General features: G+C 39.8%; 2 protein-coding genes across 3 annotated transcripts; one reads left to right on the forward strand and one right to left on the reverse strand.

Annotated features, from left to right (window-relative positions):
• Positions 1–5585: 5585 nt before the first annotated feature.
• Positions 5586–9039, reverse strand: aldh7a1 (aldehyde dehydrogenase 7 family, member A1). 2 transcript variants are annotated; one of them, XM_046049906.1, is made up of 2 exons: positions 8903–9039; positions 5586–7603 (listed from the first exon to the last, which is right to left on the reverse strand). In XM_046049906.1, the coding sequence occupies exon 2, from the start codon at positions 7596–7598 to the stop codon at positions 5970–5972; it is 1629 nt and encodes a 542-aa protein (XP_045905862.1). In that variant the 5' UTR covers positions 7599–7603; positions 8903–9039; the 3' UTR covers positions 5586–5969. The 2 variants fall into 2 exon arrangements, with proteins under 2 accessions (XP_045905862.1, XP_045905863.1); XM_046049907.1 differs by lacking the exon at positions 8903–9039 and adding an exon at positions 8748–8766.
• actl6a (actin-like 6A) lies at positions 8998–18783 on the forward strand. Its single transcript, XM_046049908.1, has 14 exons — positions 8998–9185; positions 10644–10720; positions 11580–11754; positions 13772–13872; positions 14235–14332; positions 14501–14595; positions 15162–15268; positions 15701–15790; positions 15905–15966; positions 16258–16372; positions 16551–16631; positions 17222–17317; positions 17575–17661; positions 17968–18783. Exons 1-14 carry the CDS (start codon positions 9161–9163, stop codon positions 18046–18048), a joined length of 1290 nt encoding a protein of 429 aa, XP_045905864.1. The 5' UTR covers positions 8998–9160; the 3' UTR covers positions 18049–18783.
• The last annotated feature ends 166 nt before the right edge of the window (positions 18784–18949 follow it).

Genomic DNA, 18949 nt, shown 5'->3' on the forward strand with positions numbered 1-18949 from the left:
CATAATCAATGGAGGGAAGATGAAAGTTGCCCAGCCCTTGGTTTCCTTTCGGAGTGGCATGGGGTCAGATTAAGTCTAATTGAATTCACACACACACAGCAGTAGTTTAGGTGTGTCAGACCAATTTCCCTCTAAACAAATTATGAGGATTAGGATTAGCATTATAGCAGAAACATATGTTGTGGTTGGTGTGTCATTAGTGGAGCCTTGAGATAGGCAATAAACACATTCATAAAAACAGGAATGCACAGGAAGTGTTGCAAAGTGTTACTTACAAAATGAGAACATTTATTAATTCCTCTATACTAGCTTCTAATTCGAACTGTATACACCTGAAAATCCTCACATAGTTTAGAGAAATTGGATGATACATACCAAGTGTGAGCCGCAAATCTGACACTATATCGGAGACACAAATAGTGCTCACATCCTCACAATAATCATGACGTCCGAATGGTTTTACTGTTATTGTTAAATGTATAGGTGGTATGAACAATGATACACAAACAGGTTTCGTCCATAGCCTAACTTGTTTTAAAGATGATGTAATAGTGGGTTATCCCAATCTTTCTGTTGTGTCGTGTCTTCTGTTGCTTAACAGATTTAATAATGATTGTTCAAAGGTTAATATAAAGCATGCAACTACAGCTCAACTCTAGTTATGCATTTTTACTACACAATTCATTGATTTAATATTTTAGCCTTTTCTGACCAGAGATTGGTTTACAGGGATGTTTTTTTTAAACAACACAAGAAGGGATCAACTCTTCTGCTGTGTGCCTCTAGCGAGCAAAAAGACTGAATTCATTAGCCAGCTGAGAATCAGAGTCAAGGTGTCCAAAAGCACATCCTTGGCCAATCAGGTCCCTTGGCTCATTGCTTGGCAACCAAATGGAGAGGGAGGGAGCAAATTGACACTGTAAAAATAGCACATCAATAGCCTGGTGTATGAAAAAAAAGAAAGACACACATGTTGGTGAGGCTATAAATAGTCTCCTGGAGCCTGGAACAGGTATCTTTTACAGTATCTCAACTGTATTGTTGCCAAAGAATTAGACATTTTTGAATCAATGCAAATACAGCATGGCTTGTGCAAGCAACTGAGCTCAAAGTGCAGTAACAGTCAGGCAGCTGAATAAAATAAGTTGAATGTCAGGGTGGTTTTAGGGCTTAGGAGGAATAACAAGAGCTGACCACACAATACCCCTTTTACTGTATAAAAAAGGGCCCAAAACTAACAACAGGTTGGTATTTGTAGACAGATGTTGTCTTCATCCCATTGTTTGCCATCTGATGTTTTGCATAGATGCAAAATGACGTTGACCTCTGCGGCAATAATACATTTTCTACAACAATCAATAATGTGCATGGACAAGTTTGCATGCCATAGAGGATTTACGGTTTAATGGCTTACATGAATAACTCAGATGATATTTGATCTTTTCATATAATCTCATAATTACATCCGTACATTGTTCAGAGGCATCACGATGAGCTGCGTGCTGTATACATATTGTCTCATCACTACTCACATTGTTAAAAATGGTTCTTACACATGTCTTTTGTGTAACAGAAGAGTAGAGCAGAATGTAAACAAAAATAGATCTATAGTGTCCAATTCAGTTTCACAGGGCTGCTCAAAAATGAGCCCAACACGTGGGTGATCAAATCAAGTGGAGATAATGGGACGTCAATCTGAAGCAGCTTCTCAAGGCCTATTTTTATCTGCATGTTCCCAGTTTTTGCCCACATGTGGCGACGCACCCTGACGACCTCCATGTAATACTTCCACTATATCAAAGGCAATTAAAAGGTGTAGCAAGAGTATAACCGTAAAAGGCTTTATCAGGGCCGTCTTATCCACCAGACATCTCCCGGGGAGGCTGGCCGTTGCTAGGGTAACCCTCACAAATGGCAACTGACGTCAAGAAGGTAGGAGAAATACCAGGGAGAGCCAGAGCTGCTATGCATAATGGATTACTGAAAAAAGGGCCCTCTTGAAGAGTGCAAAGTGACTTAAAATATGCGTGCCTTGCTGGGCTCGCCACCTCTCTCTCTCTCTCTCTCTCTCTCTCTCTCTGTGTGTGATGAGGAAAATAGATGTTGACAGTTTCAGGGTTTTACTTGCTGACTGGCACAGCTTGGGCTTGACTGGCCTAATTGAAATGATCCACTTTGAGTCAAACACTGCTGATGAACTATCTGTTCAAAGATCACATTATGGTCTTTTTCTCAGATTAGATCATTTTAATGTAATTTGTAAATATAAGTACTCTTATAGGCTGGAGTATGTGTGCTGCTTTCGCTAGATGTGAACACATTGCAGATGTTGTGCATTCATATCTCCAAAAAAGCAAAACCTTCCTCCACAGTACTTAAATCAGAATGTATGACTGCACCGCATTTTACACAATCTAAAAGGAGAGATCTGGCACGTCAGCTATTACCACCCCCAGCGGATCCACAGTGATATTCACGCATAGGTTCTCAGAAGTCCAGAGCGTAACTACAAGCAGTTTACTCTGTCCCTGTTTCAGGTTCTTGTCGGGCCACGAGAGACTGTCACAGCGGCAGCTTTGTGAAGAGCCCTCATGGTTTCTGTGATAATGCATCTCATGTTGTGTTGGAGTCACACCATCAACGATCGGGACACCGATTGTGGAGTCAGATTTGTAGATGGCAAAGGCCAAGTACTGTTGCTATCCAAATGAACAGAGCAGGGCAGAAGCACATACATGCAACAGAGAATTGTCCAGTTTGAGGTGGAGGTGGGACATATGGACTAAATTAATCATTATACCACAGCAATACTTTAATATCAGTATGCTATCACATAAGGTATTTATATAATTAAACAAAACTCAAAATGCTGTTTGTCTCACTCAGAGAATACAATAAATTAAAACTTTATTGTCCACCAATGTGGAATGGTCTTCAGCTCATTCACATAAAATGTGCACAAACACACATATAACTCAAGAAATAATAGGACTAGATGATAAGTGATAAAATTAAATCAGATGTCTTAAAGTTTTTAGTTTAGTTTTTAAGAATTTATTTGTTAGTGACATTAATGTTAAAATAAATATTAACATGCAAATATATATATATATATATATATATATATATATATAGTATATTTAAAAGGTGAATGCAAATATCCAAAAATACTCCTATGACTGAAAGTTCATTTTCCAAAAATGCAACATCATAGATGTTTCCTGTCAAACATCTGTATTATAAGTTGAAATTAAAGCACCTGTTACATGTATATGTACATGAAGGAGTCAATCAACACCAGAATGAGTAGGCTTGAAGCTTGTAAGTTCTGTTTCAGGGAGAAGCTGCAGAGGAAATGTGCAAAGAGAAGAAGTGAGAGTGTTTCAGTCCAGGGGAATCCCAGACACTTCTGTAAATTAGGGGTGCAACAAGCAACACAAAGCGTGAACTAACATGCTCTGAGTTTCCGAAGAAGTGATTCACACAAGTTATGTATGGGGGGAAAATTTTAAGGAAGTGCCACCCTTTTCAAATGCCCTCAGTTAAAGCTACAACACTATTCTGACTTGACATTTTGGTGCATCACAGGTTCAGAACTAGAGATAAGACCAAGATATTATCTGCTAGTTGTCTGAAAACTAAACACAATCTTTGATGCCAGAGCTACAGATCGGTTTGACAAGCTCACCGCCAAAACCCACAGTCACTAGTGTTTCCTCTATTAATTCTGCAGAGGTGGCTCAACTGTTAGTTTTGCCTCCACACCCATCTCCATTTTAATTCAAATTACACTTCTAGTGCAGATTTCAGATATTCATTTGATGCTTTGTTAAAATAAAAATATTATTCTAAACCGTAGAAATAGGCTTCATTATGTACATTTTTACCAAGAATATGCAGTTATTTTAATTTTAGGTTTCCTCTGGCAGTGATTGTACTGATGTGAATCACAGATGAATGAATCCAGAGGAAACACCACTTTGTGCATTAATGCAAACCAAAAGCTCCTACATTTAGAAAAATAATTAAAGGTTTTCTACCTTTTTCCAGTGAAGACGAATAGTAGAGGAAGTGGGCGTTTTCTGCATACGTCCTAAATGGCATGGAATATGAGCTGTCCTTTCAGTTCTTCCTTTCAGCTGTGAGTGTAGATGCTACTGGGAGGGGCAGTAAATAGAGAGAGAGAGAAAGGGTGAGAGAGAGAGAGAGAGAGAGAGAGAGAGAGAGATGGAGCTGGAGTATGAGGTAGCGAGCTGCTGATTGGGAGGGTGAGCATATGGGGGGCATGGAGGATGGGAGATAGAGTAGTATTTCTATTAAAGGGACAGTGTTAATTTCTTCAATACTATAGTTAGACATTACATGACAACTTCCAGAAATTTTCTGCTGTTTACGGCAAACATGTTATAATACTGAGTTCCAGGATGGGTTCATGGTGAGGCAATTACTCCCACAAGGTAATTTTGATGTTGTCAAAAACATCTACAGTACATTCATTGGTAAGTATATAAAGCATGACAGATGTGAGAACCTCCTCTGAAATGAGAATCTGAAACAATAGGCCAATAGGATATTTTCATATGTCGCAAAGAGCACTGATGTAAACCATAAAGTTAATGATGGCTGAATTCCATTTAGCTGCTTCAGTTTTAGGGTCCTGGTATTTTGCATCTTGGCTAACTGTCACTGGACGTACTGGAACATTTCAATAGAACAGAGCCTTTTTAAATGTTATTACTAACACCTGTGCTTTTCCTACCATCCATCCATCTGTGCATTTACTTCCACTTATCCAGAACTGGGTCGCAGTGGCAGCAGGCTAAACAGGCACTTCCTACAATGTCACGTCAAAATGCGTGCTGTGGGAAAATGTATACAGAACTGTTTTTTTTTTTTACCACCAATTATCACATGCTACATTTTGTCGCTAGGATGGCCGAGTAATTACATTACACTTCTGTGGGTTTTGGATTGTGCCTGCCTGCCAGATCATCGATTTGTACATAACTGTACAATGGAAACCTTTAAGCACTACTGCTAGTGCCAATCCATGTTCAAATACTTTCTTCTTCCTCTTTTCAAACAATGGTTGTAAATAAAGTCTAGTATTAAAGTAAATAAAGTAATGCTTAGCCTCCTTTGCAAATGGTCTGCTGTCTGATTTTATACAATTGTTTGTCTTTTGAAATCTTCAGAAAAGTTACATAAAACTGGTTGTCATCTTTAAATAGTCATTAGTAAAGTATTTTCTTTTAGATACAAGCTATGAGAGATGATTTCATTTTCAGTGTCATTTTCAAAACAGTGAACAATGCTACACCAGGAATGCATGGGGATTAATAATTCAATTCAGCGTTTTACACAAAATCCCAATCAGACAATTTTTCTTCCTCATCAAAATCAGAGACACATGGGAAAAATAAGGATCATAAAAATTACCAAGGCGCAATGAAACAGCTGCCATTATTAATCTCTATTAATGTTAAAAAAATAGGATTGTGGAAAACTTGATGACAAACACTTTTTTCTGAAATGCTGTTTGTACTGCGATGACTAAATCTACACATTAATAATGTCCACTCCAGTTTTTCTTTCAAAATAAAAGGCAAGATTTATTTTTTTATTTTTTTACAGTATGAAGTATCTGGTACAGTCATCTAGCTCACTTTCTAAGTGCTTGTAAAAAAGTGCACACCATTTGGATGAAAATTACTTGACCTTTAAAACAAAACTATTTTCAAACTGTTATTTCAAAAGCAGGATTCACATCTAATGCAACCATAGGCAGAGATCTGATACAGGACAACAGATCTGACATTATTCCAATTTTTTATTCAAACTCACCTTTCTGAATGCAAAAATGCAATGACTTATGTTTAGCATTTGTTAGGCAACACTCTGCCACTAAATCATTTAGTGTTGTCCTTTACAGCTCATCGAACACTTAAACAACAAACTATCTGAAGGCTTCACTCAAACTTGATTCCCTGGGCCAGAGGAAGATCCTTGCTGTAATTTATCGTGCAGGTTGAACGCCTCATGTACTGCTTCCATGAGTCACTGCCTGACTCTCTTCCTCCTCCGGTGTGTTTCTCTCCACCAAAGGCTCCTCCGATCTCAGCACCGCTTGTAGGAATGTTGACATTCACGATGCCGCAGTCGGAACCTTTGGGCCCCAGCCAGCGGAAAACCCTACCCATATCTTTGGTGAAGATGCTGCTGGACAGGCCCTGCTGGACCTCGTTGTTCCAGGCAAATGCCTCCTCTTCTGTCTTGAACTTGAGGACATACAGTATGGGGACAAAGGTTTCAGTGTGGACAATGGGGGCATCGTGAGCGAGCCCTGTGATGATGGTTGGCTCCACGTAGTTTCCAGGGCGATCCATCACCTTTCCTCCGCAGACCAGAGTGCCACCCTGCTGCTTGGCCTGCTCAATGGCTGCCAGATACTGCTGCACAGCTTGTTTGGTGTGCAGAGGCCCATACAGGGTGCTGGGATCCCACGGGTCTCCGATGCGGACTTGTTTGTAGGCCTTAGCGATCCTCTCAACCACTGTGTCGTGAACACTCTCGTGCAACATAAGCCTCCTGGTTGTGGTGCAACGCTGGCCAGCGGTTCCCACAGATGCAAAGACAGCGGAGGGCACCACCAGATTCAGGTCAGCATCCTCAAAAACAATGATAGCATTGTTTCCGCCGAGCTCCAGCAGCTTACGACCAAACCTTTCCTGCACCATCATGGCCACCATCTTGCCAACATGGGTGCTGCCAGTAAACGACACCAGATCCACGCGCTCATCCTTTGCCATGGCTGTGCCGATATCAGCGCCTCCGCAGGTCATGGCGCAGATAGCGCCGGGTAGGTTGTTCTGCTCGAGCACCTCAGCCACAATCTTGGTAACTGCAACACTTGTCAGCGGTGTGGTTGGGGCTCCTTTCCAGAGGCAGACGTTGCCGCAAGTCAGAGCGATGGCATTGTTCCAGCCGTAGACAGCCACAGGGAAGTTAAAGGCAGTGATGATGCCGACAAGACCAACTGGGTTCCACTGTTCGAGCAGGGCATGTCCTGGTCTTTCTGAGGGCAGGATGGGCCCTCCAATCATTCTAGACAGACCAACAGCATAATCACAGACATCAACGTATTCCTGAACCTCTCCCACTCCCTCAACATAGATCTTGCCCATTTCTAGAGACACCAGGCTCCCAAGGACTTTAATCTTCTTTCTGAGAGCATCTCCAATCTGCCTCACAATCTCGCCTCTTTTGGGAGCTGGAATATCTGCCCAAATCTTCCAAGCCTCCCTTGTCTTCTGGACAGTTTCTTCATACTCTGCCAAAGTTGCTTGGGTTACTCTGGCAATCGGCTCATTGTTGGCGGGGCAGTATGACGTGATGACCTCCCCGCTGCCTCCCCAGTTCCCGTTGTAAACACCAGGGTTATCTTCAGACAGGCCCAGCTCTTTCAGCCAGGAGTATTTGGGCTGGTTGATGAGGAGACCTGACATGGCTGCTGACTGCTGGCAGCGGACAAATGCAAATTTATTTCTCAAGATGAGCCTGTTGTGCCGGGCAAGGGTCAGAGTGATGCAGCGCTGCATGGATGCTGGAAGCAAACCAAGTTAAACATTTATTTTACAAGTTTAAAAATGCTTGAAGAACATCTGTAAATAATTGTTGACATAACAATCTCACCAAAAGGATCAGATGAGCTAGTTGTGTCTAGGACTGCCACTAACGATTATTCTGTTGAATTTTTTTTTTACCAAAAACATGTCTTCAAATGTTTGGTCTTGTCTGATCAACGGGCTAAAATTCAAAGATTTAAGAAGCCTGAAGCAGAGAATGTTTAAGATTTTCCTTGATAAGCAACTTACTTAATCGATTATCAAAATTATAGCTTATTGATTTTGTCAATGAACCAACCATTTAAGCTCCAGTTCTGTCAACTGCTGCTTTAAAGGTCAAGAAATAATTTGAATTTCAAAATGAATACTTAACTTCAAACGTTGCATCAGCTGCATTATAGTCAATGCAGAATACAGTGAACATGTGCTACAGGGAATGAGGAGAGTCAACAGGTTTGGCAAGAGACTGCTAACTAGTATAAAAATAGGAGCTTTTGGTTAGCCACCTTAGTTTCACCTACACGCTTGCAAAGGGAAGGGTGAACGGTGACTGAGACGTTGGTTGCAATTCGCAACCCTCACCCCTAGATGCCACTACAACTTACACACTTTAAGACAGGTCCTGAAACCTTCTTTATCAATACAGTTGACTAGCTACACAAGAATTTCATTGACAATATTCTTGTTAAAGCTGAAACTCCTATTTCCCTATTTCATATCTTCTGGTAGTGAATAGATTGATTGTGAAAATGCCTTATATTTACATATCACCTTTATATCAAAAATACATGAAGCAGAAGGTTAATAAAACACCAGCCAAAATTAAACAACGTGTGTTAGATCTGTAACTGGTTATAAGTAATATTAGTGAATTTTAGTTGTATGGGTTTCATTCAAAATAGCCTATGCGTTATATAACCATAGTTGGACTCAGACTTTCAGTATGGTCAGCAAATTACTCAACCATATTGTCCACCCAACCTGCTTGCACAACCATGAAGATGTCGAAACTTAAACTTCTGGTGTTTTATAGTACAGAAATAAGACACTTAACAGTGATTCTGCATGCCACTGTTGCTACTTTTGTAGCAGACGTGACATGGTTAATTTAAGGGTCAATACCTAAAGTCTTAACGACCGTGACTCAAGGTCTTGCTGTTCACACTTAACGTTACTAACATCACCGTCCTGTTAAATCCTGCACTTTGACTGTCTATGCATCGGTTTTTGACGGTTAAAAGTAAGCTAATCCTACTTATAATCAGTTTTTCACTCACGTAGATATCAAGCTCGCAGAGCCACGTCCACTCCAGAGCATGGAAACGCTTTCAGTCTCTTGAAATTTCCGTCACAGCTGAAACGGAAGTCCTGATGCTGTGCTACATTCTGATTGGACGGCCGCCTCTACGCAGTGTGGCGCCTGCTTTGTTAGATTGATCCATGCTAACACATTTCCTTTGTTGTGATTAACCGTTTAGCGGTTGTGATTCTGCTGTAATAACTTATATTAAGAAAGTTGCTGTTGCGATTAGAGGATGAGTGGCGGAGTGTATGGAGGCGGTGAGTGAGACCTCATGATAAAAATAAAACTGTTGTCCACGTTGTCCCGTGCGGTAGCTTTAGTGTTAGCTAGCTATGCTAGCTGTGCTAACGTTTAACTAGCTCCGCGGTACAGTAAAGCTACATTCTTGCTAGCATTTTTAATCGCCATGCGTTTAAGAAAATATTTATTTGTTAACGCTGTAAGTGCGACGTGTTATGACTTAGGCTTAGTTTGCTTGTGCAACAATCATGTAAACCAATCCCGTACCGACGAGCTAGCTAGCTAGGAAATGAATGAAAGTGGGCTTGCCGAACTCATGAGCACATCCCATTCTGTATGTGTAACGTTAAATATAGCTTTCTTAGAAGTGGAGAAATGTTTCCAAGTATGTCACAGTGATTGAGCTTGAAGACTGGTCGTCATTTGCTACATGTGCCTTTCTGCTGACATTCACACAGATGTGAAATAACTTTAACTTTATGAGGTGTACTTCATGCTGTTGTCAGTGATAATGATACCTATACATACAGAGTTCAATTTTAAATGTAAATGTTTGTGTTAATGTATCCTTGTACAAGCTTTATTACCATATCATAACATTGTAACATACTATGTTTATGTTACTGAAACAGATCTGACAAATCCAGTTAAACAGCCTGTGTGGGGCATTGGTGAAAATGAATGGGAGAAGTGGGTCTTTAAAGTAAAGTTTTAGTACATACACCGTCCAACTCAAAAGAGTGTTACTTTGTGATCTGCATCTTCACACCATGTACTTTATTCTCTTAAGGTATAATATGTTAATTGAACAAAGGGCATTTAAAGTATCAACTGAGGAGCATGTAATGACATATGTAGGTTTGACATCTGTGCCAATACTGAGCAATATGTGTGTATTTTTACTTTATAAATTCACAATTAAAGCAGGCATAATTGAATAACTGTGCATCTTCACTGACAAATTATTTCAGCACTACAAGTTACCATTCAATTTTTTGTTTTAATACATTTTAATTAGTGAAACACTGATATCACAGAATACTAATAAGACAGTGTGCAGATTCATGTACAAAACAGATTAATGGTATTATGTTTAGTTTACATTTCATGTGATGGTTTGGAGTGTGGGAATGGGAATATTTTGTGATGAGTGGGGAAAAAGAAAAAATAATATTTAAGAAACTGCTCTTTATGTACTAAATTCAATGAAAAATATATTAAAATGTGATTTGTCATTTTAGGGATCGAACTTAATCACTTATTGACTTGAAGTATGTACAATATCTGTTGAGAAAGTAAACTGGATACTTTTTTCACATAAGCATATACAAGCAAGCACACTAAATGAAAAATGATAATGCTAATATCAGTAGTTTGCTCATATATTATATACCATTGCATAGCTGTGATAATTGTGAGAAGTATTGGTAAATATACAGTTTAAATAAAATTCATAACGCATCTCATTTCTGCAGATGAGGTGGGAGCTTTGGTGTTCGACATTGGCTCATATTCTGTAAGAGCTGGCTACGCAGGAGAAGACTGTCCCAAGGTAAGTGGATCACTCAAATGACCTGATTAACTATGTGTCTTTTTCTTCCTCTGTGCATCTTCATCTTCCCTCCGGGGGTATGCCAATGTCAAGAAATGAGGGCTGTCACCCTGGAGACAGACAGCATAAATTGAGTTCCAATTGTTCTGGAGAACTTGCTGGGTTTTGATTTATCTGTGCTTTAGGTGGAGATCTTGACTGTGTAAATATCTGTTTGGCAAGAGGAGTGTCAGCGATGGACACTTGATTTGCCATAAATTTGCCATTAATCTATGTAATAATGGCCTTATCACATAACCCCATCATTCACACACCATCACAGTAGGACCTCATTAATGTGTGAGGTTATAGTTTGCATGACAGTTCCTGGTTTTGTGGAAAGAGTTGCTATGAAAGCATGTTAAATAGCCATGCTATTGATCCTGATAATCTGTAGCTAACAGTTATATTCAAAATCGATCAATTGTTTAGTCTATAAAATGCCAGAATAATGTCACAAATGTCTATCACAGGTTCCCAGAGCCCAAGTTGCCATATTCATATGTCATATTTTGGCGACCAGCCATCCAATCCCCAAAGATATTAGGTTGAATATCATAGAAAATTAAGAAAACTAACAATAAATATTCACATGTGAGGAGTAAAATAATAAATAATGAAATTTACGATGAATTAACTACAATTACTTTTTTTGTAATTCTAGTAATGCATGTAGCTATAAAATGCAGCTTTCTATAGCAAACAAATAAGTCACTCTTTTTTAATGAGTTTTTGTTATGATTGTTATTGGTAAACCAGGTTGTGTGAGAGTGTGTCTTGTGACTTGTATTCCGGCCTGTTTTGTTTTGGCTCTGCTCAGGCGGACTTCCCCACGGTGATAGGGGTGACCCTTGACCGAGAGGATGGCAGCACTCCTATGGAGACGGATGGTGACAAGGGCAAGCAGAGTGGCACCACGTACTATATTGATACCAACCAGCTGAGGGTACCCCGGGAGAACATGGAGGTCATGTCTCCGCTCAAGAATGGCATGAGTGAGTGTTCATGTCTCATGGCATGTGATTTATTGTTTTTTTTTTTTTTTCATGCATTAAAAATCCAAAGTCATTTTGGATCTTGATCTATTTATGATCCTGTCTGCTTGATCCATATCCATAATTAGACAGCCGACTTTGTAGACAAACTTGTCACAACCCTGATGGCCGTATAGATGACTGCCTTTCATCATGAATAATAATTAGATTATTTGAAGACCAAGGCAACTCATTATCATGAACCTTCCCGTCTAGTGTCCTCTCAATGGTACGCAGACCTCTTTCAGTCTTGGGTTTACCGCCGCATCTGCCTCATTGTGATCATATTTTCCCATCCTCATTTGCTCTTGTTTGAATGTTGGATGTTTCGAACATCCAAAAGCCAAATGTAGGTCACATGTCCTGTGCTTTTGTTGATGCTGAACTAGATACCCTGTCTAAATATTGCTGTTATCCTATGGCAGGGGTCGGCAAATAAGTCTGGCATCGGCCCAAGTTTTTTCTCAGGCTGTTACAGGGTGAGCCAGAACATAGTCAAATTATTTCAAATCCTTGAGGGCTTATTTGTAAGCTATGTTTAGCTCAGTTGGTGTGAGCGGGACTGCCGTTGGGAGGGTTGTATGATTGATCGCAACATAGGCCTACGGCGGATGTTTTTTCTTTCTCCCTTGTTAAACAAATTGATCATAAGGACATTTTTGCACATGCTCACAATAAAGCATGTGCTGCTGTGTGTGTGTGCGCGACCCGGCGTTTGATACGCATTCTTAAACTTTTTCAGAGGTGTGTCAAGCAAGCCAGAGACTCTTTTGAATGTCCTTCAGAACTTCCAAGTAAAAGCTCTCAATAAACTCGACATAAAGTATTGCTGCAAAAAACGTTCTTGCGCTTTTATTTTGGAGGTACAATCACTTAAGAGGAAGTGATTATGTGAGTAACTGTGGCTGTCATGACTGAGATCTTTTTCAACAGAGCCGCTATTATGGATTTATTTTTCTGCTATCAAAGCAATCTGGCTGCAGGCCAGATGTTATTGCTGGGGTGCCAGTTCTGGCCCGTGGGCCACCTATTGCCGACCACTGTCCAATGGTTACACTCTCAAATTGTAATTATGAGGTGTTTTTCTCACGTCTTCTCAACTATTATCCAAAACTACAGCTGCCACTGACATCTATTTCATTATTTCATTATTGTCTATTCTTTTTGATTAATTAATTGTAGTAAAATTATCAAATTAATTTCCTGTCTGTTGACTGATCTGGTAATTGCCTAATCATTTCCACTCTGTCCAAAATGTTCACAGCCAAGCTGAAATTCTCTGCTACGGATGCAACATTTTTTGTAGGTGTGTTGTATTTCTGTTACCCCGGGGTTGCTACAGCAACAGTGGATATGAAACATGCGCTCCGGTGCGCTGACCTAGCTGACGATGCTCATCAGAATCTGGTCCAGTGGAGTTTGGCTGTGGGGCTATTTAGAGACAAGTGTGACACCAATCTTAATTGCAGCAGAACAGCACCGTGGGACCACAGGCTCCCTCAGAGGGCTGACCTGGAACATTGGTGCCTGGTGCTCAAATTATTATCTAAAAAAGCTCATCAGTGCTCTATTTTCTCCACCATCTGACCCAGCAGTGACGATCATGGAAGATACTTGGTTTTTGTGACGTACATTTTTTTTTGTAGGCCTGTAGCTATGGATAAATTAAAGACAGACCTCGAGAACATAGATGCCGTGTGCTCATGGTATGTCTTTGTTTGTGTATAGGACTTATATCTACATGTGTTAAAAAAAGGTGTTCTCTGTATGAAACAGCTTTATCTTTATTTCAGTTTCCACCAATAACTGCACACTATTTCCCAAGACTATATGTGGAATTTCAACAACTTTTCTCTCATGTTAAGCACAAATAATTGGTTGTCCTCACCTGTATATTAGCTAAGTATCAGCAGTAATTTGATGGTGGTTTGACATTTAACAATCCCTGTACTTCTTTTCTCTCTTGCCCCGTTTACAGTTGAGGACTGGGACAGCTTCCAGGCCATTTTGGATCACACCTACAAGATGCACTTCAAGTCTGAACCCAGCCTGCATCCAGTGCTCATGTCAGAAGCATCGGTGAGTTAGCATTTGCACCAGCTGGAGTCTGAACAACACTGGCTACTTATTCTGGGATTGTATCAAGGCTAAACAGTATTCACATAGTTTGAATTTATCAGCCAGATTTGAGTCGTCAAAAAATTAGTAATTTAAAGTCCTGTTCTGTCTTTAAATATGAAGTTGTTAGTTAAATAATCATAGTAGCAGGTTACCTTTTTGAGATGCAGTTTGTATTAGCTGTAATCATGGTGTTGTCAGGTGAGGATTTGAAGTGAGGAGTTTGTTCCCTGCGCTGATCCTCGTCACCTCATGGAGAAACTTGTGTTGTGCTGACAATATTTGTGTTGTAAGAGGTCTATTTTCTGTTTTTGCGTTTGCAGTGGAACACACGAGCGAAACGCGAGAAACTAACAGAGCTGATGTTTGAACATTACAACATTCCTGCCTTCTTTCTCTGCAAATCAGCGGTGCTCTCTGCGTATCCTTTACTATTCCACTTCATCCAGAAAATATGGGATAGAGTCATTAATAATATCGGACACTTAATTGTCCTTTACTGTTTGACAATGGTCTCAGAGTCTGTTGAACTAATATTATATATTATATGTTGCACTGTACTGCATTTCCTTTACTCTGAGCATCCAAGCTTTGCCAATGGTCGGTCTACAGGCTTGGTCCTGGACAGTGGAGCCACACACACCACAGCAATTCCAGTGCATGATGGCTACGTCCTGCAGCAAGGTGACCAATTATTCTAAATCATTCATCATAAGCTGGCAATCTACCTGCAGATTTAACTTTGCTTACATATAAGCCTAAGAGGATTCATGTAAATTATATAGTCCTAAATTCTTCATTGATGCATCCTGCTATGATTTCTGTTGCCATCTGCTGGTTGGAGCCTCTAGTATCTCTGCCTTGCCATTCAAGATGGCTGTTCCTGCAACTTTTATTACAAGCTTCTGTTACCATTATGAATTGTTGTTGGGAAAGAGGGTTTTTTTCAGTGAGCCATATCGTATGCTATTTCACAATAACTGTGTAAATGGTGCCTGATTTTAAATCATGATGAAACTAAATCGTGTTGTAGAACAGTAGTATAATGCTTGTTGCAAAGCTACTTGAGTCAGAGCTGCAATGAAACAAAAGGAGAGTGATTCAGCAGATTTCCAATCTGTCATTAGCACACAATGGTAATGGTGATGTATCAAGTTGAGCAAGTTTAAACAGAGTGTGGAGTAGTATTATATGTAAACATGATAGATATTCACTGTATTCCTTCAAGTCACATTTATTCTCTCTGACAGGAATCGTCAAATCGCCCCTGGCTGGAGACTTCATGAGCATGCAGTGTAGGGAGCTTTTTCAAGAGTTAAATGTTGAAATAATCCCCCCTTACATGATTGCGTCAAAGGTAAGATGTTTGTGTGGAAACCAAATTTATAGAGAATTTAATTTCAGTGTTTAACAGGTGGAAAGGTATATTTTAAATAATCTTGTAAAAGTATTTGGCAAACATTGCTCCAGCCTGAAACCTGTTGTTTTGAGAAGTGTTTTTCTTTTCTTTTTTTAAAGTTTCTTTAAGGCACATACAAGTGCTATTCGAGTCAGATGTTTGCAGACTTGGAATTAAACAGGAGGCATGCATTTCTTAATGCAGTTTACATAAAAGTTTACATTGTTTTTAAATAGGTGATCATAATGTTAGCTTTGTTGAGTCTTGGATGTACATACATATATATTTCAAATGTTTTTTTAACATAATTTACCTACACCGTCTGTATTGGTCCGTATTGTCATCTTACTTCATACCAGACAGTGTCATCCACGGTGTTTGTGATTACAGGATCCAGTGCGGGAGGGATCCCCAGCCAGTTGGAAGAAAAAAGAGAAACTACCTCAAGTCACCCGCTCATGGCACAACTACATGTGTAATGTAAGCAGCAAATTCTTAGACTCTGCATTTGTTGTCTCCTTGCAGTAATAAAGGAACCGTCTGTATTGTGTTTTGTTGAGTGTGTGTCAACTTGTCTTTTCTTAATATTTGCAGTGTGTGATCCAGGACTTCCAGGCATCTGTGCTGCAGGTGTCAGACTCGCCATATGATGAACAGTAAGAGCATTATTTGCAATATGAATCTGTCCATTGCGTAGACGTGTGTTTTACGCCATTTCAACATGCACACGATCTGGCCTCTGTATGGACCAGTTTTGTGCTTTAATCAGCATAATTAATCAGCCTGTCATGGTTAATTTCACAATAGCTTGATGGACATTGTTCTTTACTTTATCCCTCCGCTTCCATGGAAGTTTGCATGCTAAAAGTATATATCATCTGAAAGTTTAAAATGTCAATTTCATCCCAAAATATCTAACTCACAGGTATCCCCCCCTCTTTCATCAGGGTTGCCGCACAGATGCCCACAGTGCACTATGAGCTTCCCAACGGCTACAACTGTGACTTTGGTGCTGAGAGGCTGAAGATCCCAGAGGGGCTGTTTGACCCCTCTAATGCCAAGGTGTGTTTGTGTGCGATCAGAATGCTCCATGAGTTTAACTATGGAGGTAACAGAGCTGCCAAAACATACTCTATGACAGAATACTTGTTTAGACTCCATATGTGTTGCTTCTTATGTGTTACAGGTTCATTTGTGGAAAATGTAAAAAAAAAAAATGTGTTTGTTCTGATCACATCAGGGCCTGTCTGGAAATACCATGTTGGGAGTTGGCCATGTGGTGACGACCAGCGTGGGAATGTGTGACATTGACATCCGGCCGGTGATTTATTTAGATGTTTTAAACAATGGTTGCAAGTTTTTTTGGTCGCTGAAATATGTTTCTTGAGTTTAACTTTTTATCCATTTAAATGATGCTCCTAAGTTAAGTGAATTTCACATGACTAAACGGGTAAAGATGACTTTCTCAAACATATAAAATAGGTGAATGAATAAGATGTAGCTTCAATTAAAAAGCAGCGTAAAACACTTTTTATGTGCTTTTCATTTTCATTTATTTGTTGTGTCCAAGACGTTTGGCCAGTAGCAGCTGAATACAATACGTTTTCGTACACTACTCTTGGGGGATATCAAGAAACATCTGCCAATGCAGGAAATCAAAAGTAGATGAAGCTGGTTGAGGCAAATTGGGTATGCCCAAAATATACATATATTGCAAAATTTGGTAATGGAATAACCCCTGGAATTCATTCATTGTCACTTTTTCATATCCAACAATTTAAGGTTGTCAGAGAATGTGTTTGATAGGAGGCCTGTGTGTTTGTGTTGCGCTTTAGTTTTTGCTCCTGAATCTTCAGCGTTTCCTTTAAAACCAGAAACTCTGATTTACTGACCTTTCACCTTGTGTCTCAGGGTCTGTACGGCAGCGTGGTGGTGACTGGAGGAAACACGCTCATTCAGGGCTTCACAGACCGACTGAACAGAGAACTCTCCCAGAAAACCCCTCCGGTGAGTTAACGTCGTTACTTCCTCATGTTGTTCAGATGAACGTTAGCTTATCTTAGGCTTTAGTTAATCATAGACTGCAAATTCAAACTACTGCGCTGCCTGTCGTTATCTGAAAATGACACTGCCGTTCTTTTGTTCAAACCATATGTATTCATTAATACACAATTTCTGATCTTGTCTAATCTTTTAAATCCATCAACACATGAACACTACTTTATTTCCTGCAAGAGTTTGACGTGTTTGTCTGTGATTTGCAGAGCATGAGGCTGAAGCTGATAGCCAACAACACTACAGTGGAGCGCAGGTTCAGTGCCTGGATAGGAGGCTCCATCCTGGCATCACTTGTAAGGACACACAGCAGTTACAATTGTTTAAAAACAAAACAAAACTCTTTGACAGTAGTCTCTCACACACTTTCTATTACATAGATGGATTTTTGATTCCAGTATGGGAAAACTGCTTTTTGTAGGGTGTAATGTTTCACTTTATCGCCGTATTTCTTGCAATTTGATAAGTGGAGGCAAAATACATGAGAACTGTATTCAGGTTCACACATCCACTTTTGCTTCACAGCTTTAGTTATGTGTGTGCTTTCCAAACCCATTTTACCCTGACGTATACAAACTAAACACATTTCCTCTGTCTGCCAGGGAACTTTCCAGCAGATGTGGATCTCTAAACAGGAGTACGAAGAGGGAGGAAAGCAGTGTGTGGACAGGAAGTGCCCTTGATTTTTGCCACCTTACCCTGTCTGTCACCGTCTTTGCCACAAGCTCAACATCATGAATCGTTCACCTCTAACCCCTGGACTCAGGAACACCTGCGGATGATCGCTCTCGTTTTGTATGGTTTTGTTTTTAGAAATAATTGAGTTTGTCCATATGCCGCCTGTCTAGGATTTATTGTGAAAATCAGACAACAAAGTTAACTGCGTCACTATGATGAAATGAGGTTTAAGTTCCTTTGTTTATATCATAACAGAAGGCCCGTTGCCTTATTTTTAGATTGCTGGTGTTTTGTGGAAACCTTAAGTCAGTTTTTCTGAAATTGACAAAGCTTTGTCTTGCTACCTATTGTCCATTACCTTTTGTCCCGGTTTTGACAGTCTGACATGGTCTAATGGCCAGTAAATATCAGCAATTGGTCCTCAGCTCAAGTTTTTGATCACACTGGGGAAAACACAATGTGAGAAACACAAGATGTGTTGTCCAGGGTTTCTGCAGAATACAGACAATGTAAAATTTGGGTGACATGTGTTTGGTGGATAACCTTACAGTTTAAGTTGAACAATGTCTTGTCCATAAACCTTTATTTTTTGTGTGTAGTAAGCTGATCATAAGCAAAAGCCAGTCAATTCTCGCCTGTGCTTATTTGTGAGTCAACTCAAATAAATCTGTATTTAATTTTCACTTTGCTTGTCATTGGCTACATATGGTCTTTTAAAAATAAAGTCCTTTTTTGTTAAATGATTTCTTTAAAATGAGTGACTATAATAGCCCACTTTTGTATGTGGATTATTTTAGTTCCACTGAGGGTTTCTTGTATTAAGTGCTTAAAGGACTGAAATGTAGCTGTTTGATGGAAACAGAGCAGGAAACATTTAGGTAACCGTATCAGGGTGCTGTAAAGTTG

The sequence above is a fragment of the Micropterus dolomieu genome, linkage group LG05 (assembly GCF_021292245.1).
Source record: "Micropterus dolomieu isolate WLL.071019.BEF.003 ecotype Adirondacks linkage group LG05, ASM2129224v1, whole genome shotgun sequence".
NCBI classification, from domain to species: Eukaryota; Metazoa; Chordata; class Actinopteri; order Centrarchiformes; family Centrarchidae; genus Micropterus; species Micropterus dolomieu.

What these genes read in the sequence shown, in the direction of transcription:
- aldh7a1 (XM_046049906.1), bottom strand. Translation starts at nt 7,598, where the DNA reads ATGCAGCGCTGCATCACTCTGACCCTTGCCCGGCACAACAGGCTCATC.
- actl6a (XM_046049908.1), top strand. Translation starts at nt 9,161, where the DNA reads ATGAGTGGCGGAGTGTATGGAGGCG. An exon ending in CTTACATGATTGCGTCAAAG is followed by an intron (nt 15,269 to 15,700) that starts GTAAGATGTTTG and finishes TTGTGATTACAG; the next exon opens with GATCCAGTGCGGGAGGGATC. An exon ending in TTGACCCCTCTAATGCCAAG is followed by an intron (nt 16,373 to 16,550) that starts GTGTGTTTGTGT and finishes TGATCACATCAG; the next exon opens with GGCCTGTCTGGAAATACCAT.